Source organism: Macaca mulatta, chromosome 8, assembly GCF_049350105.2.
Source record: "Macaca mulatta isolate MMU2019108-1 chromosome 8, T2T-MMU8v2.0, whole genome shotgun sequence".
Taxonomy (NCBI): domain Eukaryota; kingdom Metazoa; phylum Chordata; class Mammalia; order Primates; family Cercopithecidae; genus Macaca; species Macaca mulatta.
In genome coordinates, this window is record NC_133413.1 from 24,352,172 (window position 1) to 24,365,400 (window position 13,229).

At 54.9% G+C, this 13,229-nt stretch overlaps 1 protein-coding gene and 1 long non-coding RNA gene across 5 annotated transcripts; one reads left to right on the forward strand and one right to left on the reverse strand.

The window, feature by feature from the left end:
• Positions 1 to 2,219: 2,219 nt before the first annotated feature.
• On the reverse strand, positions 2,220 to 7,969 carry EGR3 (early growth response 3). 4 transcript variants are annotated; one of them, XM_015144967.3, is made up of 3 exons: positions 7,290 to 7,405; positions 6,797 to 6,849; positions 2,220 to 5,977 (listed from the first exon to the last, which is right to left on the reverse strand). In XM_015144967.3, the coding sequence occupies exons 2-3, from the start codon at positions 6,834 to 6,836 to the stop codon at positions 4,968 to 4,970; spliced, it is 1,050 nt and encodes a 349-aa protein (XP_015000453.2). In that variant the 5' UTR covers positions 6,837 to 6,849; positions 7,290 to 7,405; the 3' UTR covers positions 2,220 to 4,967. The 4 variants fall into 4 exon arrangements, with proteins under 4 accessions (XP_015000453.2, XP_015000452.1, XP_028708293.1 ...); XM_015144966.3 differs by lacking the exon at positions 6,797 to 6,849 and having other exon boundaries at positions 7,290 to 7,969; XM_028852460.2 differs by lacking the exons at positions 6,797 to 6,849; positions 7,290 to 7,405 and adding an exon at positions 6,994 to 7,282.
• A 1,687-nt stretch (positions 7,970 to 9,656) lies between these two features.
• On the forward strand, positions 9,657 to 10,846 carry LOC144330729 (uncharacterized). The gene is made up of 2 exons (XR_013397150.1): positions 9,657 to 9,734; positions 9,970 to 10,846. It is a non-coding gene; the product is annotated as an uncharacterized LOC144330729 (long non-coding RNA).
• Positions 10,847 to 13,229: the final 2,383 nt, after the last annotated feature.

A 13,229-nucleotide genomic window follows, 5' to 3' on the forward strand; every position in this document is an offset into this window, starting at 1 on the left:
GGGTTCTTGGGAGGAGCTATGCCTCTACCCCTTCCATATTTTGATGCCTGATTTTGCCCCAGGGCCCAGGGCCTGTTCATTGCAAAGCCTCTACTAATTCCCTCCCATGATAGCCTCATCTAGGCCTTGCCTCCACCTTCTCCCTACTTCATCCCTGAGTTTCGGGGTTGAGTCTCCTCTCCCCATATTTACAAAACCTAGGCGGGTTGGGTAGCTGGTGTGATGCTATCTGGGACAGTCTTATCTAGCTACAAAGTGTGAATCAGTGATTACACCACACAGGGTTGGTGCCAGCCAGGCGGACTGCCATATTGCCAAGTAACCCAGTGGTTGAACCAGGTTGGGTTGAGTAATATCCACCAATGGATAGTGAGTTTGTTAATCATGCAGCATAGTACACAGTTGATGAAAGTGTAACACCGAAGGCCTGGTTTGATTGGAGAAGGTGCAGGTGGGGCTGGATGCTGACTGTGAAGACACTCAGGGACAGTATCTTCCTCCCATACTACTCACTTGAGAAACACATAGAAATCTGGAAGGAAACATCTAGTTTAGCAAAGAGATGGACTATATGCTCAATTGTCAGGACCTTTCTGCCATCTTGGATTCCCTCTGTTAAAAAGGAAGGATACTTCTATGAGGCTATTGAAGCCTCAGTCTGAAATTTTAAGTTTCATGAAGTAAGAGAAGGGAATTCAAGATGGCAGCCGGTGACCTAAAATTGTGTGGGTGGGAAAATTTAAGATTCCATACTGCATTCTCCTTCTTCATCTCTTACTTCAAAAACATTCTTTTCTAGGGCCACAGCCTACCTCCTCCACCCAGGTCTGGCCTCAACTTCTTGATAACTATAGCCAACCAGAAATACCACCCGTATTTTTCTCTGTGGTGGGCCTGCCTTGGGGGTGCCGAAGAGCAGTTTCTGAGCAGGGACACGGCATTTCTGTTGCTTTGTGGCTGACCTGGTTTGCACCTCAGGGTCTGAGACACAGACCCCAGTCACAATCTGGTGGGGCATTTACATAGCGCAGCATTATACACCAGGCCCCTAAACCTGGATGACGCAGATCATATGTGAAATGAACTGCAGAGGAACCCAGGTGAGTTTTTTTTTAGAGGACAGGCAGGAGGAAGGGGAGGCAGCAAGGACTGACTTGTCCAAAGACAGCTCTAGAATAAGCTTCAAGGGATAAAGTCTTCTAAGGACTATGGGGAACAAGGTGAGGGGTGCAAAATAGAGATGCAGACACAAGAAGGAAGTGAAGGATACATTTTCCTCAAGAGAAATGGAGAAAGCTCTAGGGCTGGCAAATAAACTAAGTTAAGGAGGAGGAATGTTCTAGGGAAGACAGCTAGGAGGATAGGAGAAGCATTGCTTTTATGGGAGGTAGAAATAATAAGGTATGGCAGTTTGAGGCTATGCAAACATTCCCCGTGTGTTCTCCAAATCCCAAATGTTCTTTCTTCCTTTCAAGGCATTGGATCCCTAGGTCATTCATAGGAGCTGGTTTTCAGCGAGGTTCACCTTTACCAGGCAGTTCCAAATAGTGAGGCCTAGAGGAATCCCATCCAAGTAGGATTAAAGTTGTAGAAGTTTAAAACCTGATTTTTTCCAGTGATCTGACCACAGAAGAGCTGCCAATCTCTCTGGTCATCTTGCCAACCCTGAAGAACCTTGGTCAAGTCTCCACCTGTTTTTCAGGCTTCGAAAGCTTTGGCAAGAGAACTACTCAGTGTGGCTGACAGGCCCTCCAGTGTCCTGTTCTGGCGTTCCCTAAGACTGTCTCTAGAGCAACTGTTAATAAACCAGGAGATCTCCCTTCTACCCTCGAATATCCATCGGAAACTGGAAAGAAGGTTCTAGAAGATTCCCAGTCACCAGCCCTGACTCCCATGAATTTACCTAACCCATTCACCTAACCCCTCTGGCAGTGTGAGGCTTACAGAAGGGTGGAGGGGAAGCCTATTCTCCTGGTACCACAGTAAACACTAAAAACTATTTGAAACACCAGAACCTTGCACAAAATTCTGACCTACTTCCAATAACACCAAGTTCCACATTTCCACTTTGAGAGTTTTCAGAGGAAGAATGGCACAACCAGGCATAACAACCTATCAAACAAATCACCAGCCAAAAACAACCCAAGACAAAAAACAGGCCAAACTAAAGCTTTATGCTATAAAAACAAGAAATAAAATAAGGAGATTTATAGGCCGGCTGATTGTCAGCAAACACAATATATTTACTGTATTAGCATTTGCTCACAGTGCAAATGGTACAACATTACACCATTTCAATATTTCGGTTTTTAAAAATGCTGTTTTCATTAACTATATTATATTGGCATTACAATATGACAAAGGAGCAAATGAAATGTTGGTGAAGAATTTCACCTTTTCACAATATCAAGCATATTTTTTTTTAACCTTAGTATAAGGTACTATAAATCCAAGAAATAAAAACATCCACAAAATATATTACATCTGGTTTGTCTTTTTTCTAAGTACTCAACTTTATACAAAAGTCTTTCAAAAAATATCATTCCCCATAGGTTTTCCTGTTTAAAACCTGATTTTTTTCTCTCAGTTCACATAAGTTAGAGTGCATTTTCTTTTGTTGCTTTTTTTTTTTTAAAACATGCAGACATATAAAAAATCTGGATAGCACAACCTTTTGGCAACAAAGTTATTTTTCTCTTAGTTTAGCTTAATGTCTGAGAACAGTTTTATTAAAACAAAGGAAAACTCAATTATCATGCAGTGACATGCATATACCAGAAGGAGCGAGGAAAAAATATTAAAGCGTATCTGATTCCTCCTTCTAGCTTGGAAGTGACCAAAATTTTTGCTTTTTTAATAATCATCACATTATAAAAAGTATTCAGCAAAATACTGTCTCTGCAAAGAAAGATTTTACCCTTCAGCTGAAAAAATATGGGCCCTCCTGGCAAACTTCATCATCTTCTCTCTCCTTCTACAAAAAGTCCAAGTACCTGGATATTCACAACCCCCTGCTCTTTGATTTCCCCCCTTTTCACTAGAGTCCTTTTAGTATTATTTATCCACCACCAAAAATCAAAACAAAACAAAACAAAACAAAAATGGTACTTCTTTTCCTTAAAAAAAAAAAAAAGTGGAAAACGCATAAAGTGACTTTAAAAACAGACATTCTGTAAACTCCAGACCTTTGTTCCTTCTCTCTGGGCAGCTTACTGACCACAGGAGAAATAACGCTAACAGGAACAGTACATTCAGTCAAGACCGCGCTGGAAGCTGTGGCAGAGAGCAACCTTCCCTACTACTCCACTTCTAAGGAGCCACCCTGTGCGAGAAGGGTTGGCAGGACAGCTGGGAAAGAGGGGTGCCTGAGAAGAGGTGAGGTAGGGTGGGGAGAAGGTGAGACTGGGTATGGAAAGGAGACACCTAATTCATCAACATGGATTCATGAAAAAAATCCTCATATCTTTGAGGAAATTTTGGACAGAGATGCGTATATGTGTATACACACATATCCGTACATATATGTGTGTATGTGTACACATGTACACTCATGTATATGTACAGATATGTGTGTATCTATATCCACACACATAACACACGTATGTAGATATAATCTCATCAGTTAACATTTTCATAAAAAATAAATCATTTAAAGCTGTATACGCCTACAAATTCTCTTTATTCCGGTGCACTGCACTGGATAACCAAGTACCTTAGAGATTTTATTTTGCTAGGAATACATATTGTGTGTATGTTATGTATATATATGCATGTGCATTTTTATACACATGCATGCATATACATACACATACATACACACACACCATATACATATATTTAAATTCTATCTGTTGTGTTGGTGATGACAAAGGGCAAAAGCAGAGCCAGCTTCCCCATGATGGTGGGAAGGAGAAATTGCTATGTAATTGAGAGAAGACACAAAGCTGGAGTGGCTGGTTGAAGCCTGCCTTTCTGGGAAAAGATTTTGGAAGAGATGGGAGAAGGTTTAGAGGGGAGAAGGGGAAGAAGCGGGAGGGCAGAGGGCAAACTCAGGAACGTAGATTTCTTAGAGTGGGGCTAGGGAAATACACATATATTTTAAAAGGCAGGCTCAGCGATGGCTGCTCTTTCTCCCCACAGATCAAACTGCCCTGAGGCCTAAGAGGGAAGCGCTCAGAAAAGGAGGGGTTCTGAGGGGCCAAACCCGAAGCGGCGGCAGCAGCACCGCGTCGGCGGCATCCGAGGCATTTCTCTAAGAAACATGATTTCAGAGCGGATGGAAGACCATCTCTTCCCGCCACGTGCGGACCCCCAGCCTGGGACATCTCCCAGCGGCTTGGGGACCCGAGGTGGGGAAGAGTTTGGGGTAAACACAGCCCAGTTCAGCTCAAGAGTCTTACACACACACGCTTGCGCGCGCGCACACACACTCACACACACATACACACACACGCGAGCACGCACACACTCGCGCGCATCCCCGCACGCAGGCGCGCGTGCGTGCGGCGGGCAGCAAGCTCTGCGCTTTGGTGCGCTCCTTACCCCCTCCCCCTCTCGAGTCTTCGAGGGGGTACAGAGGGAGACGTGGGGGAAACAATGAGGTGTTTGGGTCGGGCGAGGGTTGGATGGGCTCCGCCTTCAGTCCCTTGCAGGTCCTTGGGGCGGCCCGGCGGCCCCTGGATCAAGGCGATCCGAACTGAACAAAGCGGGCTAGACGCCACCTTTCCGCCCCCACGCCTTGGCTCAGTGGGGGACCGCGAGGGGAAGGCGCGTCCAGCCCTGGCCCCTGACCGCTGGCCGGCATGAAAGGTTGGGAACCGGGGGCATCGAAGGGGAGCAAGGGGCCGCACGTCCATGGAGAGGCCAGGGCGCGGCCCCTGCGCCTCCGTGGCTGGCTTTCCCGCTGCTTTCAGGCTAGCAGCCGGGAGGCACTGGAGGGGAAAAGTGGAGATCTGGGGGCCCGATCCTCAGGCGCAGGTGGTGACCACTGGGGCCAGCGACACAGGGGGCGCCGAGGATGCAGAGGGTGCACCGCCCTTCTCCGCCTTCTTCTCCTTTTGCTTGAGGTGGATCTTGGCGTGGCGCTTGCGCTCGTCGCTGCGCGCAAACTTGCGACCGCAGAACTCGCAGGCAAAGGGCTTCTCGCCCGTATGAGTGCGGATGTGAGTGGTGAGGTGGTCGCTGCGGCTGAAGCTCCGCATGCAGATCCGGCACTGGAAAGGCTTGTGGCCCGTGTGGATGCGCAGGTGCCGGGTCAGCTCGTCCGAACGGCTGAAACGGCGGTCGCAGCCCTCGGCCGGGCACGCGTGGGGCCGTTCGTGGAGCGGGGTCTTGCTAGGCCGGTTGGGGTACTTGCGGGGCCGGATGGGCTTGAGGGTGAGCGGCGGCTGGGGCAGGCTGCCAAAGCCCGGGTGGATCTGCTTGTCTTTGAATGCCTTGATGGTCTCCAGAGGGGTAATAGGGGGCGGGTTGACCCGGATGGGGTCCATGCCCTGGAAGGGCTTGTGCTCCGGAATAGAGCCCATGTCGTTGGGGTGGTGGTACAGGTTGTAGTCAGGAATCATGGGGAAGAGATTGCTGTCCAACGCCGGCTTGGCCGATTGGTAATCCTGGGGGGAATAGGCGAGCCCGGGGTTGCCCTGCGGATCGTGGAAAGACACGGGCTCTGAGTAGAGGTCGCCGCAGTTGGAGTAGGGGGGTAGCGCCGGATACATGGCCTCCACGTCACCCTGCGGTGGCTGCACCATGCTGGCAGTGGACGTCTGCGTGCTGAGCGCCCCTGAAGCCGGGGGCACCCCCAAGATGCCGGCGCTCATGAGGCTAATGATGTTGTCCTGGCACCAGTTGGAAGGGGAGTCGAAGGCGAACTTTCCCAAGTAGGTCACGGTCTTGTTGCCGGGGGCTGGCTGGAAGGAGCCGGAGTAAGAGAGTTCCGGGTTGGGCTTCTCGTTGGTCAGACCGATGTCCATTACATTCTCTGCGGAGAGCGGGGGAGAGAGGGGAGGGGTGAGTGAAGCCGAGCCGGCTCCGGGCCACGGGGCCCAGGTCCTTGCCCAGGTGCGGAGGGTGCGGCCGGGTGGAGTGCGTAGCGCATGGGGTAAGAGGAACGCTGAGCCCGGCGCAAAGCGGGCGGTGCCGCGCTCCCGGGCGCAACCTGGATATAGCAAAATACTACGGATCGGGGTGTGGAGTGGCTGCTGCACACACACCGCACAAGCCGCGCACACACTCACGTACCACACACACACGCGCGCGCGCGCGAGAAGCATTGTTGTTCTTCCCGAGGTGGGGCGGGCAGGTAGCTGCAGCTACAGGTAGTTTCAGACCCGGAGCGCGCTGGGCTCTCGCTCTCCACCGCACACAACTCGGCCTCTTCCCTTGGCCCTGTCCGCTCCAGGACGCGGCGCCTTTCCCTCCCCGGCGATGCCCCCCACGCGCGCTGCTCCCGGGTTGCCGACCCAGAGCGCTCCGACGCTTTGTCCCCGGAGCGTAGAAGGGTGCCGCCCTCAAAGGGAGCTCTCCCTTCACCTACCCCAGCCCCAGCCTCCTCGGGCATGAAGGAGCTTTAGGCTCTTGCTGAAGGGGAAAAGCCTAGCCCCAGCTAGGGAGGGTGGAGAGCGGCGGAAAACCGGCCGGTGTCTCCATGGCGGGAGCGGCCGCCCTTCCCCAGCTCCCCGGCCCGGAGATCGTTCCCCGTGGCAGGCCCTCGCCCCGCGGGTGAGCCCCGTCCTTCTCCCCGCCGTCCCCACACCCCCACGGCTTTGCTGAACGCCCCGGAAAGGCAGCGTCGCAGTACCTCTCCCACCGCGGGGACTCCACGCCGCACATGGCTCCATCCCGGGTGGGAGGCTGAGGGAGTAAGGGGGGAGAGCGCGGGTGAAAAAGACGCCGAGCTCCTCCCGGGAAGGGGGCGACAGCACCACGCCTTGCGCGTAGCCCGGCGATCGGGCCCCCTGCGTGGTGAGGGAGAACCCCAGAGCCGTTCGCACCTACCTCCCTCCGGTCGGCGGCTGCCCCCACCCGGGAGAACCGAAGCCTCTACCGTGGCGTCGCCAACCTAGCCTTCTCGATCGAGGAGGGCGGGAGGAGTGGGTGGGAAAAGCAACTCGCCCCCCGCAAAATTCCCAGCGCGCCCCCATCTCTCCATCCATTTATCTATATATCCATCCATCCATCCATCCATCCATCCATCCATCCATCCAACCATCCATCCATCACCAGGTCGTCCCCTCCTCCTCTTCCTCTCCCCTTCCTTCCTCGCTGCCTCGCCGCCTCCCCGCCGCCCTTACCTGTAGCCATCTGATTGTAATGGACTACCGAGTCGCTGCTGCCGGAGAAGAGGTTGAGCGCGCTGGGGATCTCCTCGGGGTACAGATTGTCAGGCAGTTGGTTTAGCAAACTGCTCATGGTCACCGGCAGCTTCTCGGCGAGTTTGCCGGTCATAGCACTCCCGAGCTGCCGCCGCCGCCGCCACCGCCGCCACCGCCGCCGCTCGCTCCTAACGCAGCTTCCAGGCAAGCGGCATCCGAGAGGCGATCCGTGGTGCAGGGGAAAAGCATGCGAGAGGGAAAGTTCGGGGGGAGGGGGGAGGGAAGAAGGGAAGGGATGGGCCAGGAGAGGGGATCTTCTCTTTTTTGGGGGGCGGGAGGGGGCCCCAGGGGGTAATCCTCTTGGGTGCCTCAGCTGGTGCGGTAAGAGGCTGGGTCGTTGGGGGGGGTGGGGCGTGTGCGAGGGGTGGGGTGGGGGCTGGGCTGAGGGGATCTCGGCTCAAGGGGGTCGGACGCGGCCTCAGTATTGATCTCGCAAACAGACACGCGCCCGCCGCCCCCCCGCCCCCCGATCTGCCACCGCCACCGCCACCGCCACCGCCGCCGCCGCCGCCGCCGCCTCTGCCGCCGCTGCCGCCGCCGCTACCACCACCACCAGCCCCGCCGCTTCCTAGCAAGCTCACTGCTGCCCAAAAGCTCCCAGCCAGGGAACTCCACCAGCCTATTTATCTGAGCCCCGGGAAAGCTCCGTGACGTAGCTGCCCATATATGGACAGACAAAGCCCAGCCGAAGGGGCGCGACGTCACAATGGAAGCTCCTCACAATGGAACATTAGAAAGCAGGAAGCGGGCCGCAGCCAACGTGCGGCGCCCGCACCGCTCGCGGCTCTTGAAAAAAAGAGAGAGAAGGGGAGAAGAAAGAAGAAGAATGCGAGAGAGAGGAAAGAAGGTTATAGCTGCATGCAAAGCGCAAAGCGCGTAGCGTGGAGTCGAAACGCCAGTAACTCATTGTGTGTGTTATATTTGAGGTTTGCATTAGGAGAGCGCACTGGGGGGTGGTGGGCGATGGGGTGGGGTTGTTTGCAAGTGGTCTCCAACACCCTAGCAGTTAGAAAGAGAGTTAAAAACACCTGGCAAAATCCCTTTGCAGCCCGGGAACAGCTAGGGAACCCGGAAGGCGTGCGCTGCGCCCCAGCTACCGCAGCGGCTCCAGCGTTCGGGATCCTATCCGAGATTAAGAGAAAGGGAGTGCTTCCCTTTGTGGGGGGAAGGAGAGCTGCGCGCAGGGTTGGGGGGGGGTGTTCCAACGTGTCAGAATTCCTTGGTCCAATATCCCAAGAACTTTTGTGCCAACTTCACCCTGATTCGCTGCCCCTGCCCCTCCCTGGGCCCCTGACCCGGCGCTGACTCCTGGCTGAGCGCAGTGGCGAGGAGATTCGGAGCACCCCAGCAGTTGCGCCAAAGACAAGAGCCCCATCCATCTGGGGTCGAGGATGTGCGGTTTTGGTGGTGAAGAGGAAATAATGAAGTTGGAGGGATAAACACGTGCACTGAATCCCCAGTAAATTCCCTAACAGTTCCAAGCAGCCTCTGTGGCCACAGGATGGCAGGAGGGCCCAGCAGGCCCGGGCGCAGTCGCTGTCTACTGCTGCCTGCAAAGGGCCCGCCACTGAGTTCCAGCGGGAGGACGCCGAACCCACAGTCTCTGAGCCACTGGCGGTCTCCCCTAGTCTCTGCCCTCCTCCTCGCCTTCCACAGGGCTGTCCCCATTGCTGCCTGCCGGCGCTCCGCAGTCAGGGGCGGCCTGTGTGCCGACCCGGAGCGCTGTCACCTCCCGGAGCGGCAGCAGATCCCGGGGGCGGCTGCTGTGCTCCCTGGGGCCTGCTCCCAAGGCGCGCGCAGCCGGCCCGCGGGCGAGGGGGAGGAGAGGGCGGGAGCATGGGGGTGCGACCCCAAATCACTTCGGCTTGGCGGGGGAGGATTCCCTCCTCGGTGGCCGCGTGGGCGCGGTGAATCCCTCGTCCCCTGCTGGGGAGTCAGGGTTGGGGGAACGTGCATTTCTCGGGGGGAGTGGGAGTGTTGACAAGGAGGAAGAGAGGATCCCCGGGCCGCACGCCGTGGGAGGGCCACGCGGGCCGGGGACGTGTAGGAGGAACTCCCGAGCTGCACGTTGTGGTGGAGGTGGATGACAACCTCACTCCCCTCCTCTCCCCTCCCCTCCCTTCCCCTCCCCTCCCCTCCCCTCTACTCGGTGTAGGGCTGGGGACAGGAGGGCCCGGCCTCCCCCTATCTTCTCTAGTTCTTAGGAAAGGAGGGATTCCCGCCTCCCGCGAGCCCCCTCTCTCCACCCCCGCCGCCTCTCCCGCCAGGCTCCCCACTCCTATACTAGGGAGCCACAGCGCCCCCGGGCTCTCCTCCGCCCGCGCGGCTCGGGGAGGGAGCGCGCTGCAGCGGTCCCGCGCTCCGGTCAGAATCAGGGCAGGCTGCGCCTCCCGCCCCCGGTTCCCTCCCTGTGGGGGGGGGGGGGCGCGAGGCCGGTCGGGGGCCGTGGGCGGCGGTGTGAGCCTGGCTAGGTGCGGGAGGGGCCCGGGCGGCTGCAGGGAGGGTCGCAGGGCGGCGGGCCAAGCCGGGAAGAGCCATACAAGGAGCGGATCCGGTGACGCGCCGGCCGCGCCCCTTCTCCTTCTCGATTTGGCTGCAGATTCCGGTCCCAAGATTTGCATATTTTGGCATCCAGTGGAAAAGGAAAGAAGAACGGAACCCGCAGCCTTTAAAGGAACCGCACAGGCTGTAGCGTCACCCAGCGAGGCGGTGGGGGTGGGGGGGGGCGTGAAAAATTAGCCAGCGGCTCTGGCCTCTGGCCGTAGAGCCAGGCAGTAGGAGAGGGCCGGGGAGGGGCGGCGACCAGCGAGCTTCGGGCGCGCCACTCCCAGACTTGGCCCCTCTAGGGTGCTTCCTGCTGCGCGTGCACCCGGAGGTTGCGGAGGGTCTCCACGGGTTCCTGCCTGGGGCCGGGAGACGGTGTGGGGTCCGCGGTCCTGGGCGAGCTGCAGGCCCGAAGGCTGCAGTGCCCATGTCTCCCCGCGCGAGGCAGAGCTCAGCCTGCGGGGGTGGTGGGAAGGAAGTGAGAGGCCTCCGGGCCGCCCAGCTCAACTCCGGAGGACCCCACCGTGATGCACCCACTTTCCACCTGTCAGGATCTCTCCCCAGGAGGGGCTGTAGAGTGAGGAGCTAGAAGCCCTCATGCTGTTCGATTGGGGCCTGCGTTGGGAAAGGCAGAGGCAGTGGAAGCATTTGGGATCCTAAGCTTCCAGGGCCCCAGAGGCGGTGGAGTGCAGCCACTCCCAACTGGAGGAGACGGGTGCTCTCCCCACACTTTTCGGCTCGCTGGACTTGTTGCTCCCAAGTAGAAGAACATGGGGCAAGGTTTGCCGACCTGCACCAGGACCTGCTTACCCGTCAGCAAGATTGGATAGGAGTCTGGGGACACGATTCCTTCCTTCTCCTTTCTACTAGTTTTTTGCATAAAACGGGAGCCTTCAATTAAAGTCTTCATTAAAGCTTCACTGTGACCTTGGGCAAATGTCTGTATTTTTTTTTTCTTAGCCTCAGTTTCCTTGTCTGTAAATTGGGATAATACCAGTATCTACCCCTTAGGAAGAATTAAATTAGATAATCCTCATAGAGTACTTGCCAATCCCTTAAGCAAGCACCCAATCAACTGCAATTGCTGTTAAACTGCCGTGTGACAGATATGCCCTTCCCTCTCGGGTGTGGCAGGAGTAAATTTAGATGATATAGGTGGTAAAAAAGGCCGGGTATGGAACTCCATCACAGACCAGCATGATCATATGCAAGGAGTATTAATAATGTTGATTATTTAGGGGGAAAAGGAAATTCCTATCTGGGTGCCTAGTATCTCCTGGGTACTGCCCCAGTCTAGGGATGGTTAAGGAATGGCCCCCGGTCTGAAGGAGCCCAGACACCAACTGAGCTGAGCCCTCAACATCTGGTGGTGACACAAGGCAGGGTTCAAAGAAGTCACTCAGTTGCTCTCTAACACTCTGGAGCAGCCTTTGAGACATTTTTCGGGGGTGGTGTGGCTGCTGGAGTGGGAGAGAGCCTTCTCTCCTCTGCTGGAAGGAACCACGCTGGTGAAGGCCTGCCCTACAAGGTTCAGCCCTTAGTGCCCAGTGCCTGCTCAGGTTGCAGCCTGCACAGATGTCCCCTGTCATCCTCGATGATGGTGGCAGATGGAGTCCAGGGTTCTGTGGCAGGAGGGGACAACCCTGGGTGTGGAGCAGGAGTGGGGTGTTGGAGTGGCTGCTTTGTAAATGAATTCTCCCTTCTGGTTGCCAAGTCTTAGAATAGAAAAAAGTTTTCCTCCTTCCCTTCCACCCTGTTGGTCTCCTCTCTCCCTCCTGAACAGGAGCTGAAGGTGTTTGTCTGTTTTATTGGCGGGCTCAGGTGAGACTGCCAAGGGCCTAATTACCTGAACTCTAAGCCCTGAACTTGCTGGGGAGCGAGTAGGCACTGGTTCAGGGCGTCCTCGTCCTGCAGATGGTGAAAGCAGGCTGGCTCCTCTGCGGCATAGCCAGGGCCGCCTGCCCCTGGCCGCTCTCTCCTACAGAGTCCAACTCATCAGCTGCACTTACGAGGACTGCTGCTACTTGTTGTGGGCATGGGCGTGTTTGTCTCGATTAAGGACAAAGCAGGGAGATGTGGTTCCTGAAATCCACTGAAGAAAAATGCAAAGTTACAGCTGTCTTGGTCCTTTTTCTCTAGTCACCTCTGCCCTCTGAACTTTAGCTGCCCTGTTTGCTAAAGATACCTAGTCCTTCTCTGCTATCTTACAATAAAGAACTCCCCATACCCTGAATTAATTCAATCTGCGGTGTGAGCAATCTAATTACTGCATTGCCCTTCTCAGAGGGTGTTTGCATTTTAAAAGAAAACACTTAGGGGTGGTAATATATAATCCAGAGGAATCAAGCCCAGTACTCAGCATGGTGCCTGGAAAGTGGTAGGTGCTCATGAATCCTGGTGAAATGGCATCTGGTTGTGGCATATCAGAGTCAAGGAGTGGGAGACTTGGGGTGCAGAGAGCATCTGGGTTCCTCCAGTCACACCAAGCACCTGTGTATGGAACCCACCCTGGTAGGACTGCTCCCGAATGGCAGTTATCTTGAGGGTCCTCAGTTGTTTTCCATTTTGGGGAGTGCCACAGGGCTTCATAGGTGACAGACAAGTCACAGTGGAATCCTCCTGGCCAGTCCTGCCTGGCATTCTAGAGTTCATTGTCATTTCTTGGATAATGACAGCCAGCTCAGAGGCTAGGCTGGTTTTGCCTACAAGTTTTAGGAAGGGAATGTTATTGGCAGCCCTACAGATTCCCACAGGCTTCATGGAGACCTTGAAGCTGCTGCTTCTGGTGGAGTCGGAGCTGAGCCCAGTCCCGGGAGCTGCAGGAGCTTCCGGGCTGTAGCCATGGAAGATGGGGTGACTGATATCTGATGCCTGCCTTGGCCAGGCCTTGTGGACACATTTAATTTTCTTCAGTTTTCTTTCTTTCTTTTTTAAAATAGGGTCTTGTTCTGTTGTCCAGGCTGGAGCACAATGGCATGATCATGGTTCACTGCAGCCTTAATCTCCTTGACTTAAGCAATCCTCCTGCCTTAGCCTCCTGAGTAGCTAGGACTACAGCTGGGTATCACTATGCCCAGCTAGTTAAAAACACTTTTTTTTTTTTTTTTTTTAAGTAGAGATGGGGGTCTTGATATGTTGCCCAGGCTGGTCTCCAACTCCTGGCCTCCAGTGATACTCCTGCTGCAGCCTCCCAAAGTGCTGGGATTATAGGCATGAGCCACCATTCCAGGCCATAATTTTCTTCATTCTTTACAACAATCCTGTGAGAGGAAGCCTTTAGGGCTGTCCTTTCAAGTCTTAAGAGTTCAAGTAGCT